The 23064-nt window shown below is 39.2% G+C and overlaps 1 protein-coding gene across 4 annotated transcripts in view; it reads right to left on the reverse strand.

Annotated features, from left to right (window-relative positions):
* Positions 1 to 23064, reverse strand: part of PAK1 (p21 (RAC1) activated kinase 1) — a 133363-nt gene that overhangs the window by 38140 nt on the left and 72159 nt on the right. For 2 of the 4 annotated variants that reach the window (XM_046685760.1, XM_046685759.1), the window contains exons 2-4: positions 19745 to 19955; positions 2190 to 2290; positions 1526 to 1673 (exon numbers count right to left, since the gene is read on the reverse strand). In XM_046685760.1, coding sequence (XP_046541716.1) covers positions 1526 to 1673; positions 2190 to 2290; positions 19745 to 19934 — 439 coding nt within the window. In that variant the 5' untranslated portion in view covers positions 19935 to 19955. Of the gene's footprint in view, positions 1 to 1525; positions 1674 to 2189; positions 2291 to 12623; positions 12827 to 19744; positions 19956 to 23064 lie in introns of those variants that run through there. The other 2 variants (XM_046685763.1, XM_046685762.1) reach the window with 2 other exon arrangements.

Raw genomic sequence — 23064 nt, forward strand, 5'->3', positions numbered from 1 at the left:
GCATGCACAGATGAACACACACACAACTATCTGAATGTGTGTATCTAAACACATATTCATTCATGAATACTTAAGTGGACTTTAGCTCCAAACATATGTACACCCACAGAGCTATACTTCCAAATATTTATAGGGCACTGTACACATCTTTACACATGTACACATAAAAACAGAGATTCTTCCAAAGACACTGCTGCTGAGGCTTTCAAAGCCAGCTTCTAATCTGACGTCTCCATGACAAACCCTTTAAAACACAAGCTCTATCTCCTGACTAGAAAATTTCCCCACCCAGCACTCCTCAACCCCAATTCCTCCTTGGAATGACCCAGTCCCCCAATGGAAGAAGTGAGACAGACCCAGCGGGGCCAGACGTGGGGAAGGAAATACTGCTGGGAACATGCATGACCCTCTCCTGGGCACCACCATGAATCATGAGCAAAGCTGCAGTCTGTTATCCTCACCATCTGTGCCCTTTGATACAAGCCAGATACTCGCTGGGGAAAGCATCCTTTAAAATTAGCTAGTTCATCCTGGTTTTCACCTTCCCCAACAACACTGCCCTTTGAAAGAGACAGCACGAACACTGGAAAGAGCACTGGACTCGGATCTGAGAGACCACCTCTGCCACTGATTGAGCCATGTTAGAAAGGCCTTTTTGGCTTTAATGTCTGCAAAATAAGGGGGAACTGAAAGTGGTGTATACTAAGGATAGTTCTTGCTCTAACACTCTAAGATGCTATATAAAAGGCAAGTTTCCAGAAAGGTAGGCATTCTCCTAACTTATCTAGGAAAAGAAAAATCTCTCTGCTATGGAAAGAGGTGCTCCAAATAGAGGTACCAGAGGCAAGTAGTAAACTCAAAAGGTGCTGGTATAGGAATTAGGGGACCTGGATTCTAACCCCAATTCTGCTATTAAAAACACAGCTCCTTTTATATAGAGAGAGAGAGTACATCTAAAGAGCATTTATTATCACTGGCCTGTTTTTCATTTGACTGATAAAAATTAGTCCCTTGAGGAAGAAATTGGGCTTGCCTACTTAAAAGATACACATTAAATGTGTTATTAAATAACTTAATGATATTAAAAATAATAATGATAACAATAGCTACATTTCTATGGTGCTGTTTTACAATCTGCAAAGAACTTTCACATCAATGAGCTCAATTATTCCTCACTACAACGTCTCGAGATAGGAATCATTCCTATTTTGAGGTTCAAAGAAATGAAGTTACTGTTAGAACCTCATGAGTGTCAGAATCTAGATCTTCTAGCACAAAGCCTATGTTCTTTCTATATAATATCACGCTACTTTAAAAAAATGTGCAGTTTCAGAGTAAAGGCTTAAGTTTAATACAAAAACCCATCATCTTGGCTCTCGAATTCCAAAATTCCATCTTAGTGAAGGTGCCATCTCCACTCTTTCCAATACTTTCTTCCCTCACCCAGTGACAATAGGCACGTGGAGCTTTTCCACCCATATGAAAACCCTTTTCTCCTAGACTGCCCTGGATCCAATCCCTGTACCTGTAAAGCTCATGTACTTCTGGCTGTTGGAAGTCTTCTTTGAGTTATAAAATTCCAGTACATCCAGAACAGCCTGTGGGTTTTTCTTCTGCTCCGACTTAGTGATATTTGACGTCTGAAGCAAACGGGCCCACTGCTCTGGCATCCCCTATAAGAGACACATATAAGGCTTTCATGTCAGGAAGGCACAGTCAGACGGGACCCTGAAGGAAAAAGCAGAGTTAACTCTGATACCTGCTAACAGCTAAAGACAGGGTTAGTCATTCCTTTCTCTATACACCCTCAGAGCTCTACACAAGCCTCCTTTATAATACCTATCTCACTGTATTAGTCATTTCTTGAGATGTCTTCTCCTTTACCAGGCTATTCCTCCTTTAGAGAAGGAAGCATGTCTGATTTGTCTCTGTATCATCAGTGCCCAGCGCAGAGCCTGCCACCAAGGGGCCACTTAACAGAGGTCTATTTAAGGAATGAAGATTCAAAGGTTTCTCTGGTATAATTTTGGAGATGAGGAAATGTAATTTTCCTCTCATGAATATAAGAAGATAGTAATGAGGATCTTAGGCAAAGACAGAAACATCAGGAAGACTAGGAAGGACTGAATCTAACAGTGCACAGCCAGAACTCTGAAAGACCAACGGTCTTCCTGTGACCCAGGACTTACTGTAAATTCCCCTGTGACAGCATCAAAACCAACGTGAATCGTGTGCTCAAAATCCGAAGGAAGAGAAATCTCTGGCCGTTCCTTCTCCTTCTTTTTATTTGCTGCAAAAGAAACAGGGGAAAGGAAATAAAAGACAGGGACATTATTACACTTTTAGGCTTTTTTAACTCTTTGCTGAGCTGTAGGCTCCTTTAAAGGCCAACGACTGTCTACTTCACATATGTACTTACGGAGCCCATCACCAGACTTAGATTGGAGTAGATGTTCAATATATGATTAAATACTTAATTTTTTGTTAAACTAAAGTAATGGAGGAGCACGAAGATCATTCATCAGAGTTAGTAGTCCTGATTCTACTACTAATGAGCCATTTGATCCAGGGAAAGTCACTTCCTTTTTCTGAACCCTGATTTCCTCATCTGTAAAAAGAGAAGGCTTGAACAGATTGTCTTTAAAGACCCTTCCAGCCCTGGCATCCTACATTCTATGAGCTTCTGTAACCTGCATCCCACTTCTTTGGTCCTTGGTTATGGGTTGCTTTAAAGTTCTCTAAATTACAGAATTTTAGATTTGGAAGTTGTTTTGATAATATGAATCACTAATATTTTATCAGGTATTTACCAGGCAATGGTTCAAGTTCTTTACACGTATTAATTTACTTTAGCAACCCTATCAGTTAGGTGCAATTAGCCTTATTTTGCAGATAAAAATCTGAAGCACAGAGGTTAAATTACTTGCCCAAGGACACACAGTTAGTAGTTGGCAGCACCCAGACCCAGACCCAGGCAGTCTGGCCCACAGCCCAAGCTCTACGCCACTATGCGACACTGCCTCCCTGGGCTAGGACCTTAAAGGATCATTAAGTCCAAATACTTGTAGTCATCCCTCTTCCATCATTGTAGTGCTGAAGTACCCTTGTTAGGGGCTGAATTGAGTCCCCCCAAAATTTCCATGTCCTAACTCCAAGTACCTCAAAATGTGACCTTATTTGGAAATATTTGGGTCATGGCAGATGTAATTAGTTATGATTAGGTCATACCAGAGTAGGGTGGGCCCCTAATCCAATAAGACTGGTGTCCTTATAAAAAGGGGAAATTTGGAGACAGACGCACACAAGGAGAACACCATATGAAGATGAAGGCAGAAATCAGAGTGATGCTTCTTAAAGCCAAGAAACACCAAATATTGCCAGCAAACCACCGGAAGCTGGTGGAGAAGCATGGAATAGATTTTTCCTCATAGCCCTCAGAAGGAACCAACCCTGCAGACACCTTGATCTTAGACTTCTACCCTCCAGAACTGAAATAATAAATTTCTGCTGTTTAAGCCACCTCGTTTGTGGTACTTTGTTACAGCAGCCCTAGGAAACTAACCCTCTTCCAACTAAAAGGAGTTTCAAGTTCTTGGTATCAGCTAGACCTCAGCAGGCATCTGCAAACACAACCCAGCTGCAACAGGCTTAAATACCTTCCAAGGCTCAGCCAGAGAATTCTTCTTCCTAGACGGGGACCTACCGAGCCAAGATTTTGAACACCTGCAGAAACCCTCCTCCTTCTTCCAGCCAGGGCTCCTCCTCCTTCAATACCCTACGGAGGGGCTGGCCCAGTTGCATAGTGGTTAGGTTTGCGAGTTCTGCTTTAGTGGCCTGGGCTTCACAGGTTCAGATCCCATCAAACCATGCTGTGGAGGCATCCCACATATAAAATAGAGGGAGACTGGCATAGATGTTAGCTCAGTGACAATCTTCCTCAGCAAAAAATAAATAAATAAATAATAAATCCTAGGGAAGTGGAAGAGGAGAGGGCCATCTGGTCTAAAGACTCACAGGGAACTCCCCACACATCACCTGGGGGAACTGGGTTTAGAGGCTAATTGCAAAAGCTATCATTCATTAAGCTCTTACCATGTGCCAGGCATATGCTAAGAATTTTGTATACAGTATTTCACCAAATATTCGTGCAACTCTGCAAAACAGATATTAATACACCCATTTTATACATAAGGAAACAAGTACTTTTTTTTAACAATTTGCTTGACCATTCCTGAGTTTCAGTGACAAGTTGTCCTAAAAGTATTAGACTGTGGCCATCTAGGCAAACCTTAAATACCATGGAGGCCTGTGAAGCAAGACTAGAATATCCCCTCTTTAAGGCAAGTCAGTTAGGAAAGCCCAGGATCCCTGAGTCTCTGGTCTTCCCTCCTACCAATCTTTCAAGACAACCATCAGAGTTTTCTCCTTGTAGGAGAAGTTACTCTCCTCACTGCCACAGTCATGGCACGAAATCTTTGGCTCCATGACAAGCTAGACATTTTCCTTCCTAGAAACGCCTAGGATCATACACCAGCAAAGCTCAGGAATGAAGACTAGAAGCCCAAAATTTACCTCCAAAAAAATTCACTGATGAGTATCTGAGAACTTGGCTGGGGTCACACAGGACCTAAATGCCAGGTTTGTCTGGGCCTATCCTTGGAGATCAATTAAAAATATGAGGTGAAGCCCACAGGCTAAAATCAGGCCCAAATCTACGGTTAAGGTTCCAATGCCCAGAAATAGCTGGGCTGCATTTATATGATCCACTCGTTCTATTGCCTTTCCAGGTTGACATATCTGAGCCTCACAACAAGACTGAATAGTCCTACAGGAAAAGAAAGTAGCAGTATACCCTACAGCACTTTACAATAGATGTACATTTCATAATAATTACAATAACCACCTTCATTTGTCTCATGCTCTAGTGTTAACAAAGCACTTTCACATATATTCATTAGAGCCTCAAAACAACTGTGTAACAAGCAGGGCAGTGACTATGGTGCCCATTGGACAGAAGAAGAAACAGAGGTTCCAAGAATTAAGTAACCTCCCCAAGGTCACAGAGCAAGTTAGAAGCAGATCTGGGACCTGAGAAATGAGGTCTGCAGACTCCCAGCCCCAAGATCTTTCTATTTTGTCACTCTGCCTCTTACGGATTGCTGCTGCTCATGATTATGTTCTCTTTCCTCTCTCCCAGTGCATTCCAGTTCCGAAGTTATTAATGATTTTATCCTCTATACAGTGATTAAATTTATCCACTCTTCTCCATCTTCTTTTCTTCATTGCTACCACCCTATTTCAGGCATTGCTCTCTGTGGCCTGAATCATTCTAACAGTAATCTGTCACCTGCATTCTGGTCCCCTCCAATGCAAACAGCAGGATGATTTATACATAGCCTTGCTATTCAAAGCAGCATCAGCACCACTTGGGAGATTGTTGGCAATGTAGAATCTCAAGCTCCACCCCAGACCTACTGAATCAGAATCTGAATTTTAATAAGATCCCAAATGATTCACGTGCATGTAAAAGTTTGACAATCAAGAGAATGAGAAGACAAACCACAGACAGGAAGAAAATATTTGCAAAAGATACTTCTGATAAAGGACTGATATCCAAAATATACAAAGAACTCTTAAAACTCAACAATAAGAAAACAAATAACCCAATTAATAAAATGGCCAAAAGACCTGAACAGATACCTCACCAAAGAAGATATACAGATGAAAAAATGCTCACCATTGTATGTCATTGGGGAATTGCAAATTAAAACAACAATGAAATACCACTATACACCTATTAGAATGGCTAAAATCCAAAAGTGACAACACCAAATGCCAACAAGGTTGTGGAGCAACAAGAATTTTCATTGCTGGTGAGAATGCAAAATGGTACAGTTGCTTTGGAAGACAGGTTGGCAGTTTCTTACAAAATTAAACATTCTCTTACCATACAATCCAGCAGTCACATTCCATGGTATTTACCTAAATGAGCTGAAAACTTATGTTTACACAAAAACTTGCACATGGATGTTTACAGCGGCTTTATTCATAATTACCAAAACTTGGAAGCAACCAAGATGTCCTTTGGTAGGTGAATGGATAAATGAACTGTGGTACATCCAGAACATGGAATATTATTCAGCACTAAAAAGAAATGAGCTGTCAAGCCATGAAAAGATAATGAGGAACCTTAAATACACATTAGTAGGTGAAAGAAACCAATCTGAAAAGACTACATACTGTGTGATTCCAACTATATGACATTCCAGAAAAGGCAAAACTATGGACACAGTATAAGAATCAGCGGTTGGCAGGAGTTGGGGGGAGGGATGAATTAGCAGAGAATTAGAGGAATTTTAGGGCAGTAAAACTATTCTGTATAATACTATAATGGTGGATATATGCCATTACGCATTTGTCAAAACCTATAGAATGTACAACACCAAGAGTGAACTCTAATGTAAAATACGGACTTAAGGTGAATATGATGTGTTGATGTAGGTTCATTGATTGTGACACATATACCACCCTTGCACAAGATGTTGATAGTGGAGAAGGTCAAGTGTACGTGGGCACAAGAGGTATATAGGAAATCTGTGTACCTTTCATAAAATTTTGATAAGCTCTGCTCTACAGAATTGCACCCTCTCTTTCATCTCCCACTACATATGTTTCATACACTCTATACCAAAAGTTATGGCTCACCAAACATAATGGGCTCTTTCACACCTTTGCACATTTTCTCAAGCTACACCCTTTGCCCATGACTCCTGCTTTTCCCTTTCTCTTCCCTTGCCACCTCACCACACAAAGCCTTTTATTTATCCTTTTCCGATCTCAGCTTAAAGGTCATCTCTTCTGTGAAGTCCTCCCTGATCTCTAGGTTGGGCAGCTCTTCACCCTCACTTCTGTTCCCATAGCACCATTATAGTAATGGTCTATTTTAAGGGTTTATCTTCCCAACCAGACTGAGTTCCAAGTGCAGGGGCCATATTCAATTCATTATGGGATCCCCAACAGCTAGCACATGCCTGGCACAAAATAAGTGCTCAGACAGTGAGTGAAGAAAGGAACAAATGACCAGACACCTAACTCAACCTGGCAAAGAGTCTAAGGAATCTGCCTAAGACATGCAAATTCTCTCCAGGGCAGGAATAAATGTTTCATTTTTACCAGCTCTGACCTTACTTTCACAATCCTAGTTACCCAGCTGCCATCAGCCCTGTTTTAAAACCCTGCTCTGTGGGAGCTCAGCACATTGGCCAAAAGAAATTCTGAAGTCCTAATGTCTCCACAGACCCAGGATAACCCTGATGAAAGGCAGCAAAATGGGGGCAAAGAACAAGAAGGTCTAGAGTCCAGGCCAGTTTTGCCTCCACCAACACAACATAGTCCAGGTTCTCAGCTTTCCCATCTTAACAATAGGGAAAAGGGACTAGATGATCCTAAGGATTTTTCCCAATTCCTACATTCTGTGAGTCTATGAAAACAGAAAGAGGAGCCCTCTCAAAGCTCTGTAGCTAGGTTTCCTCTTGTCATGGCATCCCACAGGTTTTAATAGGTACTTCATATCACCACAATCCTGAGAGGCAATTTTTATTTGTAAATTAGGAAACTGAAGCACAGACTTGCCTACAGTTATTGGAGTAATTAAAATTCAAAGGTCTCGCTTCAAAGCCAAGACCCTTTACATTCTACTTGTGTATCTCCCCCAATGAATTTCAAGTTGAGTCAAGAAAACATACTTTGCTATAATGAAGAGAAGAAATAATATTAAATAAGAACTGACCATGTATAAGATACCGTAACACACATTATTTTCCTTAATTCTTACAGTCCTATGAGATAGATTATTACTACTGTCATTTTACAGAAGAGGAAACCAAAAAACAGTTAAATAATTTGCTCAAGTTCACACAGCTAGTAATAGATGGGATTTGAACCCGGGTCTGATTCCAAAGCTTCTTTCCTAGTATCTTAATGAGAACCATCTGCCTACATGCCAACTGCTAGGGTTTAAACCATGTATGCACTAGGAAATTTCTCTTCCAGAAGCAGCTGCTTTGAGACAGGGAAGGCTAAGGGTTTACCAGGGCCCAAATTAAGCAGCCATTTATGACATAAGTCCACCTGTCCTACTCATAGCTGGAAGGCATGGGACATACTGCAGGGCTTTGGAATTGCTTTCTGTTCCTAAATTTCCTCTGATCTAGTCACTTAAAAGATTGTATGGAAGAACAATTACGCTATTTTTACATTTTAGTTATATGTTTGTTTTATATTTATATATCTTATTATATTTTCATATATTATTTCTACTATGTCTTATTAATATACTGTATAATAGGCATGAAATGTCAAATACAAAAGGAACTTTGGTAATGGAAACACAGAAAGAGAGTGGCTTATAGGATGAACAGTCTATAGAAAAAAGCTCCAGGGAAGTGAAATCATCTAACACATCAAGATACAGGCTAATGCTAAAGGTGGCTCTGCTTCCACAGGCCACTCTGAACTCTGTGACCTTTGCATATACCTCCCGTATTCCCACCTCCAAGTTTTTGCTCACTTTTTCTTCTCCTTGCTTGGAATGCTCTTCCTCTTATTCTCCCTGTCAAATTCCTAGCCATCTTTTAAAGACTGGTTCAAGTCCTGCTTATTCCAGGAAGGATTTCCTAACCTTTCCTCCCTCTGTGAATTCCCAAGACACTGAGTCGGCCACACTACCATGCATTTAGTCATTTCCTGTCTTGTATGATTCCTTGCTGTTTTTAAGAGCTACCTCCTTACCTAAAATGTAAGCTTCTTAAGAACCAAAATCATAGCTTCTAATTATGATCATTATACTTCTGAATCTTAAGTAGGACCAAACACAAAGCTTACTTAGTTCAACAACACCCCAGAAAATATTAGGAAGTGACCTTAGAGACTATGTTATTCCACTCCCTGAGGAAAGAGGCCCTAAGAAGTAAACTGACTTGCCCTGCATTGGCAAGTCTTTTATCCTTTATGATATCCCCTGGCCCTACTGACTGATTTGACTGGAAGCAACTACTGACTGAAATAACCGTTTAACATAGACCAGACCTGGGGTATAAGAAGAGGAAGGGCTGGGCTGAAGTGGGAGGGGAGGGAAATAAAAGGAAACCTAACTGGCAGGATAGATCCTGAGTGCTATGCAATTTAGGCTGAGTACTCACTGACTGGGGACCACCAGTAGGAAACAGGATACCTGAGGCAGGAAAGGAGACAAGTAGAGAAGCCATGAAGTCAAAAGAGTCACCTGGCACTCAGTAAATCCCTTTCTGGAAAACAATCACCTCCCTCACATGTGTATAGCCCTTCACAAGGCCCTTTCGCAGTCACTGTCTCACTGGCTCCTCACAACAACCCCAGGAACCAGAGAGCGTGGATTATCCCCATTTTACAGCTGAGAAGATTAAAGTCAGGGAATTAAAAGAAATCTGTCCTGGTCTAGGAGTCAAAAGATGAATCCAGTATTATCTTTGCCATTAACTCACATTATGACCCTGGGAAAGTCACTTTCTTTCTCTGAGTTCAAGTCTTCAATCTGCAGAACAGGTCAATGTCCATGCTCAGGCTATAGAGGAAGGTAGATAATAGATCACCTTTCTGGAGAAAATAATATCTGAAAGAACTCATCAAGGATAAACAGGAGTTGGCCAGGCAGAGATGGAGAAGGGCATTCCAGAAAGAACCAGAATAAACAAAGGCCCAGAGGAGTAAACAGTCATCTTTGTCCGAGCTTTCCAATTGCCTAGCAAGTCAGCCAAATTTTACAAACTCTTACTAGGGATGTACTCTGAGCTTGGGGCTGAGGGAAGATGTAATGGAGAAAATAAAGCAAACTCAGGATCCTGGTGGTCCCATATCCCAAGGCCACAAACAGCAGGCTTCCTGGGACTAGTGCTGCTGCTGGCAAAATTTTTTTATGGTGACTAGAAGTACAAGTCTAGAGGGATCTGATAAAAACTGATGTCTACACAAAAACTTGTAAGTGAATGTTCATGGCAGCATTATTCAAAACAGTCAAAAAGTGGAAACTCAAATTTCCCTCAACTAATGAATGGATAAATAAAATGTGGTATATTCATACAACAAAATTGTTATCTGGCCATAAAAAGAAATGTAGTCTTGATCCATACTACAACATGGATGAACCTTAAAAATATTATGCAAAGTGAAAGTAGTCAGTCACAAAATGCCACATAGCGTATGATCACATTTATATAAAATGTCCAGAAAAGACAAATCCATACACAGAAGGTAGGTGAGTGGTTGCTGGGGGTTGGGGGAAGAGGGAAATGATGAGTAACTACTAATGCTTTTTTCTTTTTAGGGTTTTAGGGGTTTCTTTTTAGTTAATGAAAATGTACTGGAATTAGTTGTGATGGTTGTACAATCTTGTGAATGTACTAAAAATCAGTGAATTGTACACTGTGAGATGGTGAACTGTTTAGCATGTGAATTATATTTCAATTTCTTAAGAAAGTGAATGAAATTTATCTTATCAACAAAATAAAGGAGGAAATGTATATATCACTTCAATTAATGTAGAAAAAGCATTTGCTAAAATTGGTATCCAATTGTGATTAAAACGTCTTAGCAAACTAGAATTATGAGGGATTTACTTAATTTAATAAAAGCTAATTAGAAAAACACCAGAGAAAGCTCATACTTAATGGGGAAATGTTGACAGTTTTTCCTCTGAGATTAGAAATAAGACAAAGACATTCCCTGTCACCACTTCTGTGTCATCACAGTACTGAAGTTATTAGCCAGGGCAATTAGGAAAGAAAAAGAAATAAAAGTGGAAGAGTTAGAAAGACAGAAACAAAACAATCACAATTTACAGATAATATGATCATGTATATGAACATGTAAAATTCAAACAGGAGAAAAATCTTCATACCTTAGAGTAGGTAAAGGTTTCAAGAATAGAAGAGAAAGCAATAGAAAGGAAATAATTAATAAATTTGACTATACTAAAATTCTTTTTTTTTTTTTTTATTAATGTTATGATGGTTTACAAGCTTGTGAAATTTCAGTTGTACATTTTTGTTAGTCATGTTGTGGGTACACCACTTCCCCCTCCGTGCCCTCCCCCCACCCCCCCTTTTCCCTGGTAACCACCGATCAGATCTCCTTCTCAATATACTAATTTCCACCTATGAGTGGAGTCATATAGAGTTCGTCTTTCTCTGACTGACTTATTTCGCTTAACATAATGCCCTCGAGGTCCATCCACATTGTTGTGAATGGGCCAATTTCGTCTTTTTTTATGGCTGAGTAGTATTCCATTGTGTATATATACCACATCTTCTTTATCCAATCATCAGTTTCTGGGCATGTGACTATACTAAAATTCTATTGAAGATACCATGTCATGCATCTATCAAAGACACGATTAAGAGCATAAAAGAAGACATTTGCAACATATACAACTGACAAAAGACATGTCTAGATAAGAACTCCTGCAAATCAGTAAGAAAAAAATTTTAATGTGCAAAAGACTTGAACGGGCACTTCACAAAAAAATATACCCAAATGGCCAATTAACATGAAAAGTTGCTCAACCTCATTAAAGACCGACAATACTAAGCGGTGACAAAAAGTGGAGTAAGTGCAACTCTTAGGCAGTGCTGGTGGGAATATAAATTGAACTGTGTGCTTGAACTTTGAACCTTTGGTATTATCTACCAAAGTTTAGCATAAGTATCTCCATGATCCAGCAATTTCACTATGCATATGTACCCAACAGAAATGTGTGAACAGAAATGTATAAAGACATGCACAAGAATGGTCAGAAAACATTACTCATAATAGTCTATTACTGAAATCAACCTTATGCTCATCAATAGTACAGTGGAAAATATTCCTATCAGAGAATATTATACAGCAATGAAAATGAACTACAGCTGTATGTAAAAACACACATAAATCTTATAAACAATGTTAATCAAATGAAGGCAAAGAAAATATACACTGTATGATTCTACATACAGCAAGCTCAAAACACAGGCAAACTCATTTATGATGATTTTTGGGAAAGAGAGAGATGTTGGTGCCTAGAAGGGAAAATGCAGGAGGCATTTTTGGTCAAGGTAATAGCCATACAGGTGTGGTCAATGTGATAATTCATTGAGCTGTATACTTCTGAAGTGTGCATTTTTCTATGCAGTGGAAAAACCTACAAGAATCCTGGTTCATGAGCTACATATGACTTTAAAGAGCATTTAGTCCAATTTATTCATTTTATGGATGAGAAAGAAATTGAAGCCTAGAGAAGTTCAGGGAGTTGTCCAAGGTCACACAACAAGTAAGTGGGCACGTTGTAATAGGAACCAAATCCCTATTTTAAATATTTTAAATTGTTACTTCCTCAGAAAATCTTGAACATGTTGTTTGCCAAGCCTAACTCCTAGTATATCATATGTACATCAATGCTTCCAACCCTGTTGACAGCAACTATATAAGTGAATTAAGAGAACACAGAAGAAGAGAAGGAAGAGGGGAAAAAATGAAAGGAATAGGAAAAGGGAGAAAGTCAGAGTAAGAAAGAAATGAAGAGTATCTCAGATTGGTAGTTTTAAGAGGCTTACCTATTTGGCCTCAGTTTCAAACATAGTATTTGTTCCAGAGGTCCAGGTCCATATCCAGAGCTTAGAATCCTGCTTCTCACATTACAGAGAACTCTTGAGAACTTCTTGGGAAACCTGTCCTTGGGTCTGCTTATTCTTCAGTGCACAAAATTATTTAATCTGGTCTTTCCATTAGCCCTGTCTAAACCAACAGGAAATATAGCCTATATGTGGGAAGAGAAAGGTATTTTACCACAGGACCATTCTTTAATTCTATCTTGGAGGAACTCTGTTAAGAGTTGTTATTTTGTAAATCTCATAACAACTCAAGTGTTAATCACAGATTCCAAAAGAAAACCAAGACTACAAGCAATAACAGCCACCAAAACTACTACCAAATCTTAACAAGGCTGTAGTTTGTATAACATTTTTTTGCATCTTTGGTCTTATAATCCTTTCAGCAACTCTATGAGATAAATATTATGATGTACCCATATTACAGGTAAGATAATTGAGACTAAGAAAGGTAGAGCAACTTACCAAACATCACAAAGTCAGGAATGGGCAATGGTGATAACCTCAAGTTCTTCTATATTCACTGTGCCAACATAGGTTCTTCCACAATCACTGTGCCTTCCCCATATCGCAGACTAAGTGAGTATGCCAGTGCGTGATAGAATGGATATCATTAAATGCAAATTGTTTTAAAATAATTTAAAAGAAGTAACAAAATCAGTTCTACTAAAGGCATTAGTCTCAACATCTCTAGGATGGGAGCCTTCAAACACTACATGGTGTCTGAGGACTTAGAAGAATGAAAGAGCACAGTCCAGAAGTCAAGAGACAATGGTCCAAATTCAGACTCCATGCACTGCAACTATGCAGCATGTAACCTTGGGCAAGTCGCTGACTCTCTGAGCCCAAGAGTATCAGTGTTGTACAGCAGAAAGGTCCTTGGAATCACACAGATAGAGCTGATCAAATCCCAGCTCAGCCACTCCCTAACAAGATGACCTTGGGTAAGTTACTTAATCACTATGAACCTCAGTTTACTGTTTACAAAATGAAATATTTATCTACCTGAAAGGACTGGTATATTTCACAAACATCAAAGCTCCTAATATAATGTATAGTAACTAATAGGCATTCAATAAATAGTAGCTGGGGGGCTGGCTTGGTGGCACAGTGGTTAAGTTCACACGTTCCATTTCTCGGCGGCCTGGGGTTCGCCAGTTCAGATCCCAGTTGCAGACGTGGCACCACTTGGCATGCCATGCTGTGGTAGGCATCCCATGTATAAAGTAGAGGAAGATGGGCACAGATGTTAGCTCATGGCCAGCCTTCCTCAGCAAAAAGAGGATTAGCAGTAGTTAACTCAGGGCTAATCTTACTCAAAATAAATAAATAAATAAATAAATAGCTGGATTATTGTTGTTACTATTTTATGGTTATTACTATTGCGTTATTACTGTTTATTACTACTACTATTTTCATTATTATTTTGAGGATCAATTAAGGTAAAGAAAACGTATGTGCTTTGTAAGCTAAAGAGCTTTACAAAGACGAGTTTATCATAAGAAAGTGTCAGAGTAAAGTTTCCTCTCCCCGCTCATTAAGACAGAAAAACTGTGGCTGAGGAGAAAGAAGAAAGAATCCTCCTGATTTCATGTAACTAGAGACCATAGGATGGAGGAAATAAAGTGGAAAAGAAGCCTGCAACCTCACTCATCCTAACTTTAACCCTGTCTTTGGCCTCGTCTATTTGGCTTCTGATAGCATGGCAAATAAGGCTGACACTGCAGAATCCTATGTTGCGGTACAGCCATCCAAGTTTCGGCACAAATCACTGGCCTTATTTATTTTTTTAAAAGATTTATTTTTAGGAAGTACCTCTCATTTGGTCAGCTGAGCTAATCTGAGCTCAAGGCAGTAAAACACTCCAAACTTGGAGAGATAAACCTGACGTAGTCCAGTTTTAAAATTAACTTTGCTAAACTCTTCCCAAGCTCGGAGAATTCCACTGTGGTTGTAGAAATGCAGTCAGAAAAGGATTCCAAACTAAATGCTTCAGGACTTCTTAGAATAAACCAAAGGCTCCAGATCCTAACCACAGGAACCAGGCTTTCCCACATGGAATTCTGCAACTCAGCGCCACCTATTACAAGCTCTCAGTTGCAGCTTCTTCCAATCATTTATGCATTCCCCCAGGCACACGCTGCAGCCATGCTGGAGGTCAGCATTAGGTAATACCCACAGACATTCTACCCATTGCCAGCTCAAATCTCAACCACAATTACAGTCCACAGAGAACTCTTCTTTCTCATCTCCCAAATCTTAAGAGACTCAAAACTACACCTTTGGAAATTCCGGCTCCAAAAGTCAGGGTGGGATCTAGGCATCTCTATTTTTTAAAAGCACTACGAGTGAGTCAGATGTGTAACGTGGGTTGAGAACAACTAACAGAGATAGCATGTTATGATGTAACAGATACTTTAGGAGGACAGTTCCACATGCATCTCTGCCACTTTCCAGCCGTGAAACCTTGAACAATTTACTTTTCTCTAGGCCTCAGCCTCTCCAGCTGAAAAGGAGTTGCTGTGAGTATCACATAAAACAAGAAATGAACTTTCCTTTAAAAAAAAAAACTTTGTATAGTATTTTTCAGTTTAGAAAATGCTTTTACATCCACCATGTCAAACAACAAAAGCCTACTAATGATATGGGATGGATAGGAATTACAATTATTCCCACTTTGTTGTTGTTGTTAACCCCCTTGAGTGGATTCCAACTGCTAGTGACCCAGTCTACAGCAGAGTGGAAGCCTGCCCAATCTTTTCACACCATCCTCTCACCTTTCAGTGCTATATCAGACAATGCTCTGCTCCTATCCATAGGGTTTTTATAGCCAATTTTTTAGAAGTGGGAGGCCATGTCCTTCTTCCTAGTCTGTCTTAGTCTGGAAGGAAGCTCTGCTAAAACCTTTCCACCATGGGTGACCCTGCTGGTATTTAAAATAATAGTGGCATAGCTTTCAGCATCACAGCAACACACAGCTGCCACAGTATGACAACTGACATGTGAGTAGTGTGGTTCCCTGACCCAGAAATGAACCCAGGCCACGGTAGTGAGAGCACTGAATCTTAACCATTAGATGACCAATTCCCACTTTACAGATGAGGATATTAGAATTAAAATAAATAGGTAAGAGGGAAAAAATCGTAGTTAATAAATGTCAGAGGTAGGACTCAATCTAGGTTCTCTAAGTCCAGTTCTGGACCATTTCTCTATGGAGCTGGTATAAATTCTCAAATACTTTAGGAAGGGCATACCACTTCAAAGACTGCCAACACCACTGCGTATCCTGCTACAACTAAATTAAGCACAAAGCAGCAGGTCAACAAAGGCTTACTGGTTGAATTATAATATCAACAAGCACAACATCAAGCTGAAAAAGGCTCTTAATAAAAGGGAAAAAACCTCACTTATTTCATTTTGATGTACATTTTAATTATAGCCATCTAGGGTCTTAAAGGAAAGGGGTGAAACCTATGTGCTCAGGGCATGTATAGAAAATCTATAAAGGATGAAAGAGGTTACTAGATCATTTCATAAGAACTTCTTATAACTCTATGCTTTCTATCCCTATGCTTTGAATTTATAGAAATGCAGCTCTGATCTTGAGCTATGAGATTTATTTTCAGACCAGATTTGGCCTAGGGTCTCTCAGCAAGGACTTCCAGTAGAACATCTACAGCTTTACCACAGTACTTCACAATGGCCTAGTTTCTTTTCACCTACATATACGACCTGATTGAACTTCGTCTTTATAATATCTCATTTATGTAATCACAGGATTTCAAAGCTACAAGACTGTATATGTCTACTGGTTTGACTCTAATTTTTTAGATGAAGGCACTGAAGTCTACAGAGAAGTAATTGATCCAAATCAGGCAGACAATTAATGGGAGAACCAAGACTACAACTCAGATACTCAGACCCCCACTTCCCCATTCAGTACATAAGATCATCCCTTCAGTTCCCAATGTCTGAAGGTTATGCTTCCATCTGCTGTTTTCAATAGGAATCTTCTTCTTTTAAAAGAGTTTTATTGAGATACAATTCACATACCATAAAATTCACCCATATAGAGCACAACTCAGAGGATTTTAGTATATTCACAGAGCTGGGCAACCATCTCTCAAATCAATTTTAGAACATTTTCATCACCCCAAAAAGAAACCCCATACTTAGCCATCACACCCTAATCCCATCTGCCTCACCCCACAGCCCCAGGCTCATCTACTTTTTGTGTACAGATTTGCCTATTCTGGACATTTCATATAAATAAAATCACACAATATGTGGTCCCTTGTGACTGGCTTCTTTCACTAACACAATGTTTTTAAGGTTTACCCATGTCATAGCATGAATTAGGACTTTTTGTTACCAAATATTTCTCTGTATGGATATTCTACATTTTATTTGTCCATTCATCAGCTGATGGATATTTGGGTTCTTTCCATTTTTTGGCTATTATGAATAATACTGCTATAAACATTCATGTACAGTCATGTGCTGCATAACACTTCGGTCAACGATGAACCACATATACGACAATGGTCCCTTAAGATTAGTACCATATAGCCTAGATGTGTAGTAGGCTATACCATCTAGGTTTGTGTAAGTACACACTATGATGTTCACACAATGATGAAACTGCCTAACGATGCATTTCTCAGAAAGTATCCCTGTCGTTAAGTGACACGTGACTACACAAGTTTTTGCATGGACATATGTTTTCATTTACGGATCATACGGTTAATTCTATATTTAACCTTTTAAGAAACTGCCAGACTTTTCCACAGTGGCTGGACCATTTTACATTCCCACGAGCCATGTATAAGAGTTCCAATTTCTCCACATCCTTGTCAACACTTGTTGTTATCTGTTTGGTTATTATAGCCATCCTACCATGTGAAGTGGTATCTCATTGTGGTTCGGATTTGCATTCCCTGATGGCTAATGATTTTAAGCATCTTTTCATGTGCTTATTCGCCATTTGTATATCTTCTTTGGAGAGAGATCTATTCAGATCCTTTGCCCATTTTTAAATTGGGCTGTCTTTTTTTTATTATTGAGTTGTAATAGTTCTTTATAGATTTTTCAAACAAGTCCCTTATCAGATACAAGATTTGGGAACATTTTCTCCCATTCTGTGGCTTATCTTTTTACTTTCTTGATGGTGTCCTTTGAGGCACACAAGTTTTTAATTTTGATGACACCTATTGGGCAGGAATCTTATTATCTTCCTAGTGTGTCAGCAAGAACAATTCCAAACTTTTCAATTTTTAATTTTAAAAGTCCTCTTTACTATATATAGAAACTTGGGCTAAAGGCCTACTTATTTATAGAGATCAAGAATAATAGTTGATAAAGCACTATATTAAAAATAAGCACACACTTTAATTAAGGGATAAACAAAGTGGCTACATATGTGGGAGAAGGTTCCAGGGCATGGTAACACCATCAAGATCATAGCCCCTGTACCTAGGAAGTTGACAGCTACTATATAAATGAATTAACCAGAAAACCCAAGTTAAGCAACTTACCCATATCTCTTCTATCTAGACCCCAAAAGAGCTCATACTCCAGGTGAAGTAGAGGAAAGGGCAAACACACACAAAGATACAAGCCCAAAGTACTCAATGAAAGGTTTCAATGGTTCTCATTTCAATTATTCAATGGTCATTTCCTATATATAAGATCACTGCCTATTAGACATCTCTATGTCAAGACATCTCAAATGCAGTGCCTAAAATTATCTTTTTACCTCAAATGCAGTGTGTTTAAAGTCATCATCTTCCCTGCTCTGCAGCCTCCAATCCTCCTGACTTGTTTCTCTTCCTGTGTTCCCTATTTGGTTAAAGATACTATTATCTACCATCTCCCCTGATCTATAGTTACACAGTTATATATTTCCGCAACTTAAGATATTTTCTGCAGTTCACCACTGTGCTTGATATATTTGGTCTCCTGTTTCAGAATCCCAATTCTGATTTTATCGTGTAGTCTACTAGCTACATCTCCCAGCTTCAACAAAGGAGTAAAGGGAAAAGGACCTAACATTTGACTACCATATTAGGAACTTTGCATGTAATCTTCACACATCAATCTTGTGAGATATCCCAATTTTAGAGACAGGAAAATCCCAACCTTTTCTAGAGATAGGGAACTAAAATCCAAAGGAGTTAACTGACATACCTAAGGTGAGAGAGCTGGTAAGTGATGGATCCAGGATTTGAACCAGGTCTAAATCAGAAGCTCATGATAACTATGTACAAACAGAAGCCAATTTCTTCAGCATGCCACAAGAACAAGGCCCCGCAAGCGTGACTAAGAACTTTACCTCATATCAACAACCATGTAAATAAATACTTGGGGGGAGGGGGTCAAACCGAAGTCATCTATCCATGTGATAATATCCAAACCTCTATTTCACTCTCTTGTCCAGAGGATCTCAGTGACTTTATCAGATACACTGTTAAAATCCTCACTATTCTTCTAGAAGTTTTCTCAATAAAAAGGAAATGAGCCTGCCTAGTATGACTTATTCTTAGCAAACTCATGCTGAGCCCTGCTTCTCTTTCTCAGCTTCCTTTTCTCAGCTATTACTTGTCCTTCTTACTAATATTTAATCCCCAAATCTGGGGGTGAGATCGGGACATATGAATAAAGAGGCAAACAAGAATCTGGAAGGAAAACATTCCAAATGAAACTAGTTTGGAAAAAAACACATTTCCAAATGAAGACATTTCCTATTTCTTATATATTTTGTGAGTTCATAAACAATTTAAAAACTTAAAAAGTAATTAAATACATAACTTCAGATTGTCCATAATCTGGCAAGAGCATAATTACTTTCTTAGAATTTGGCTCAGATAAGGTTAACAGAGTATAAAATGGGTCTATTTTCCATTTGACTCCAGCCACTTTAGGAAAGAAAGACAAGCGAAGTATTTAATGGTGGGGAAAAAAGTATTAAAGGAAAATTAAGTCAAGGAAAGGACAAATCTTTTACCCAGGTTACAAAAAACACATTTTTTTAAGTATACAAATGATGAGAAAGAAATGAAATACTGTACTTTTATCTCCAGCTAAGATGGATCGGTAAAATCGGTCCTTCTTTTTCTTCTCCTCTGGGTTTGGAGGCAGAGGTTTGGAACCGTGGTTTAGGGTTCCAGCATCTTTGCTGCCGGCTCCAATCATAGTGCTGGTGTTTCTCATCGGAGGGGCTGGAGGTTTGTCTTGAATGTCTAAGCCGTTATTTGACATTGTCACCACCACCAGCAGCTACTGAAATCAGAAAGAAGAACAAACCTCTTTTACTGTTTTTGAGCAAAAGGAAATACATGTTGAAAAATTTAAAAGAATCCAAATATACAACCCTTCCTCCAGCACCCAGCTCAAGTCCTTCCACTGCGTACCATGATTACTGCCATCTTATTCAGTCAACAATTCTCAAAGATGTGATACCTAGTCTGTGCCAAGCACTGCCGAAAATTCAAAAAGTTCTTACTTTTCTCTGCATTTCCCTATAGAAGGCATTGGAGAGCACAGAAAACCACCATGATGTAGTTTAAAAGACAGAAATCTGGCCCAGCTAAACTAAGTACAAATCCCAACACCACTTACTAGCTTTAGAGAAATTCCTTAATTTGGACTGAATTTATTCATTCACATTGCGTTCCATTTATTGGGTTCCATTTGTTTGTTCACATGAAGATTAAATAAAACTGCCAAGAGCATTCCCCATGGTGAGTTCTCTGACAATCTCTAATTTTATAACCTTAGGTAACTCACATTCCCTATCTGGAACAGACTGTATCACTAGATCAAGGGTCAGTAAAGCTGACAGTTTTGTAAACAGTTTTATTGGAACACGGCCACACCCATTCATTTACGTACTGTCTATGGCTTATTTCACATTCCAATGGCAGAGTTGAGTAGTTGCGATAGAAACTGTATGCCCATAAACCTAAAATATTTAATATCTGCTCCTTTATAGGAAAAGTTTGCTGACCCCTGGCCTACATCATCTCTCCAGTATCTCCTTCCTCTAAAATTTGACCTTGTTCTAAATATATGATAATCAATGCAGTAACTACCCTGTCCTGTATGGTGTTGAATTTACTGGCTATCTCCAATGCTTCCAAGAAACAGAAGGAATAAAATCTAAAAGAAAGAGAAAAAATCCCTGTCACATGGTACCAATAATTTTAATGAAGATAGATATTATTACTTTAAATAAGGGTCCTTGAGAGTGGATAGACATGAATGTATCTTGAGTTAATAAAGTTTCTCATTATTCTTCCATGTTACAATAGAAATTATATCTTTAACCATGACTATTTAGAATGTAAGCTCCTTGGAGTCAAACACAACAGTGCTTTAGAGACTAAAGTTTCTGATTAAAAAAGACAAAAACCTGCATAATAATCATCAAAAGCTTTTTAGAAATATAGATGCCTTGGTTTGACCCTCATAAGTTTTGATTTAGCATGGCTAGGTTAAGGCCAAAATTCTGTAATTTTAAAAATTATGATCCTAATGCCAGCCAGATTTGAATACCACTGCTTTATTTTTTATTTTTTTTTTGAGGAAGATTAGCCCTGAGCTAACATCCGTGCCCATCTTCCTCTACTTTATATGTGAAACACCTGCCACAACATGGCTTGATAAGCAGTGCATAGGTCTGTGCCCAGAATCCGAACCAATGAATCCCAGGCCACCGAAGTGGAGCGTGGGAACTTAACCACTATGCCACTGGGCTGGCCCCTGAGTACCGCTGCTTTAGATATCAATTACTTAAATGCTATGAACAAAATGCATAGGAGTCTTTTTAGTATTTTCTAATAAATGCAGAACTAAATGATCCCCTACATCTATCTTTTCCCTCAGTCCTTTCTAGACATGCCATGAAGCCCTTTGGAAATGTTCTCACCTCCAAGAAGTTAGGTGCCCCCTCCTCTAGACTCCCAAGGCAATGGGTTTACTTCAAGGTCGTCACATTTATTTTCACTATGTTATAATTATCTTCACCAGAAGGTAGAATGTTTCCCCAAGTTTGGGCCCGATTTTCTCACCTTTCCAATCCAAAAGTACCTAGTATAGTAGCTGACTCAGAGTGGATTCAATCAAATATTTTAATTAATCAAAACTTTGCACAGGGATATATACCTTGCCTTTAAGGAGTTTAGTACAGATGAAATTTTAAGGCCCTTCACAATCTAACATCAGCCTGCCTTACAAACTAAGCCACCACTCCTGGACACAGCCTACATTCAAACTACACCTCAGAAATGTCTGTTCTCTGCAATTTGCCAAGTAGTCTCTTACTCTCCTCTTGACCCCTTAGTGCTTCTTGTCAATGATTTGTCCCTCCTCTGACTAATATTCAAACTTCACCTCTCTGTATAATTCATCCTGACATACCTCTGGCAAACCAACTGCTCCTTACTTTTCTTTGTGAAGAAAAGAAATCAAGTAAGCAAGGACTATCTTGTTAATCTAGATCAACTCTCTGGGTGGTGTGAGTTTGTCCATTTCTTCCAGTTTCCCTTTGTAGACTTGCCTTTGCTTTCCCTCCCAGCCCCAACGCAAGTCCCTCAGCTCCCCCAAAAAGAATTTCTACTGGCTCAGTTCTCAAGTGTTACCTTCCCACTCCGGACTGCCAGTTCCAAAATTATACTCCCTGCAGCCACCTGATACCCTAAACAGGCCCTTCCTCGCCTCTTAGGTCCTTCAGCCAACAGCTTCATTGAACGTAACTCTCTTTCAGGACTACAACCCAGGATTGTGCCATAAAGGCTTCATCAACCTTTCCAACACAGGCATTTCTTAGTTCTTTCACGATGCTTGGAGAATTCTCAGGAGTAGATCTCCACTTTTAAAAAGATTCCAAATTACTTAAAACTTAAAATCTGTTGTTACAATACAATGTTTAAAATCCTCTGTACCACATTCCAGCCCAGATTATTCAGCCTATGCTTGAAAACCTCCAGTGACAGGAAAGCTACAGTCTCAAAAGTCAGCCTACTCTATCCTTGGTCACCTCATTTAGAGTTCTCACTTATATTAAGTTCTATCTATCTCACACGGCATTGCGATACTTGTTTGCACATCTGTCTCCCTGTACACTCCCCTCCCCTACCAGACTTAGACTATGAACTCCTCAAGAACAAAGTTCAGTTCTACTTATTTCACAACACCATGCCTGGCACAGAACAGGTAATCAATAAAATCGATGTGTTGAATGAATGAACAAATAAAAAAACAAGTGAACAAATAAATGAATAAACAAACAAAAACTACTTCCATTTTTCGGTCCTAAATCCTATCTCCTATGGCTATTCAGAAAAGTCTATTGCCTCTTCCCCAGACAGAACTTTAGATACTTTAAATC

The sequence above is a fragment of the Equus quagga genome, chromosome 14, assembly GCF_021613505.1.
Source record: "Equus quagga isolate Etosha38 chromosome 14, UCLA_HA_Equagga_1.0, whole genome shotgun sequence".
In the NCBI taxonomy this organism is placed as follows: Eukaryota; Metazoa; Chordata; class Mammalia; order Perissodactyla; family Equidae; genus Equus; species Equus quagga.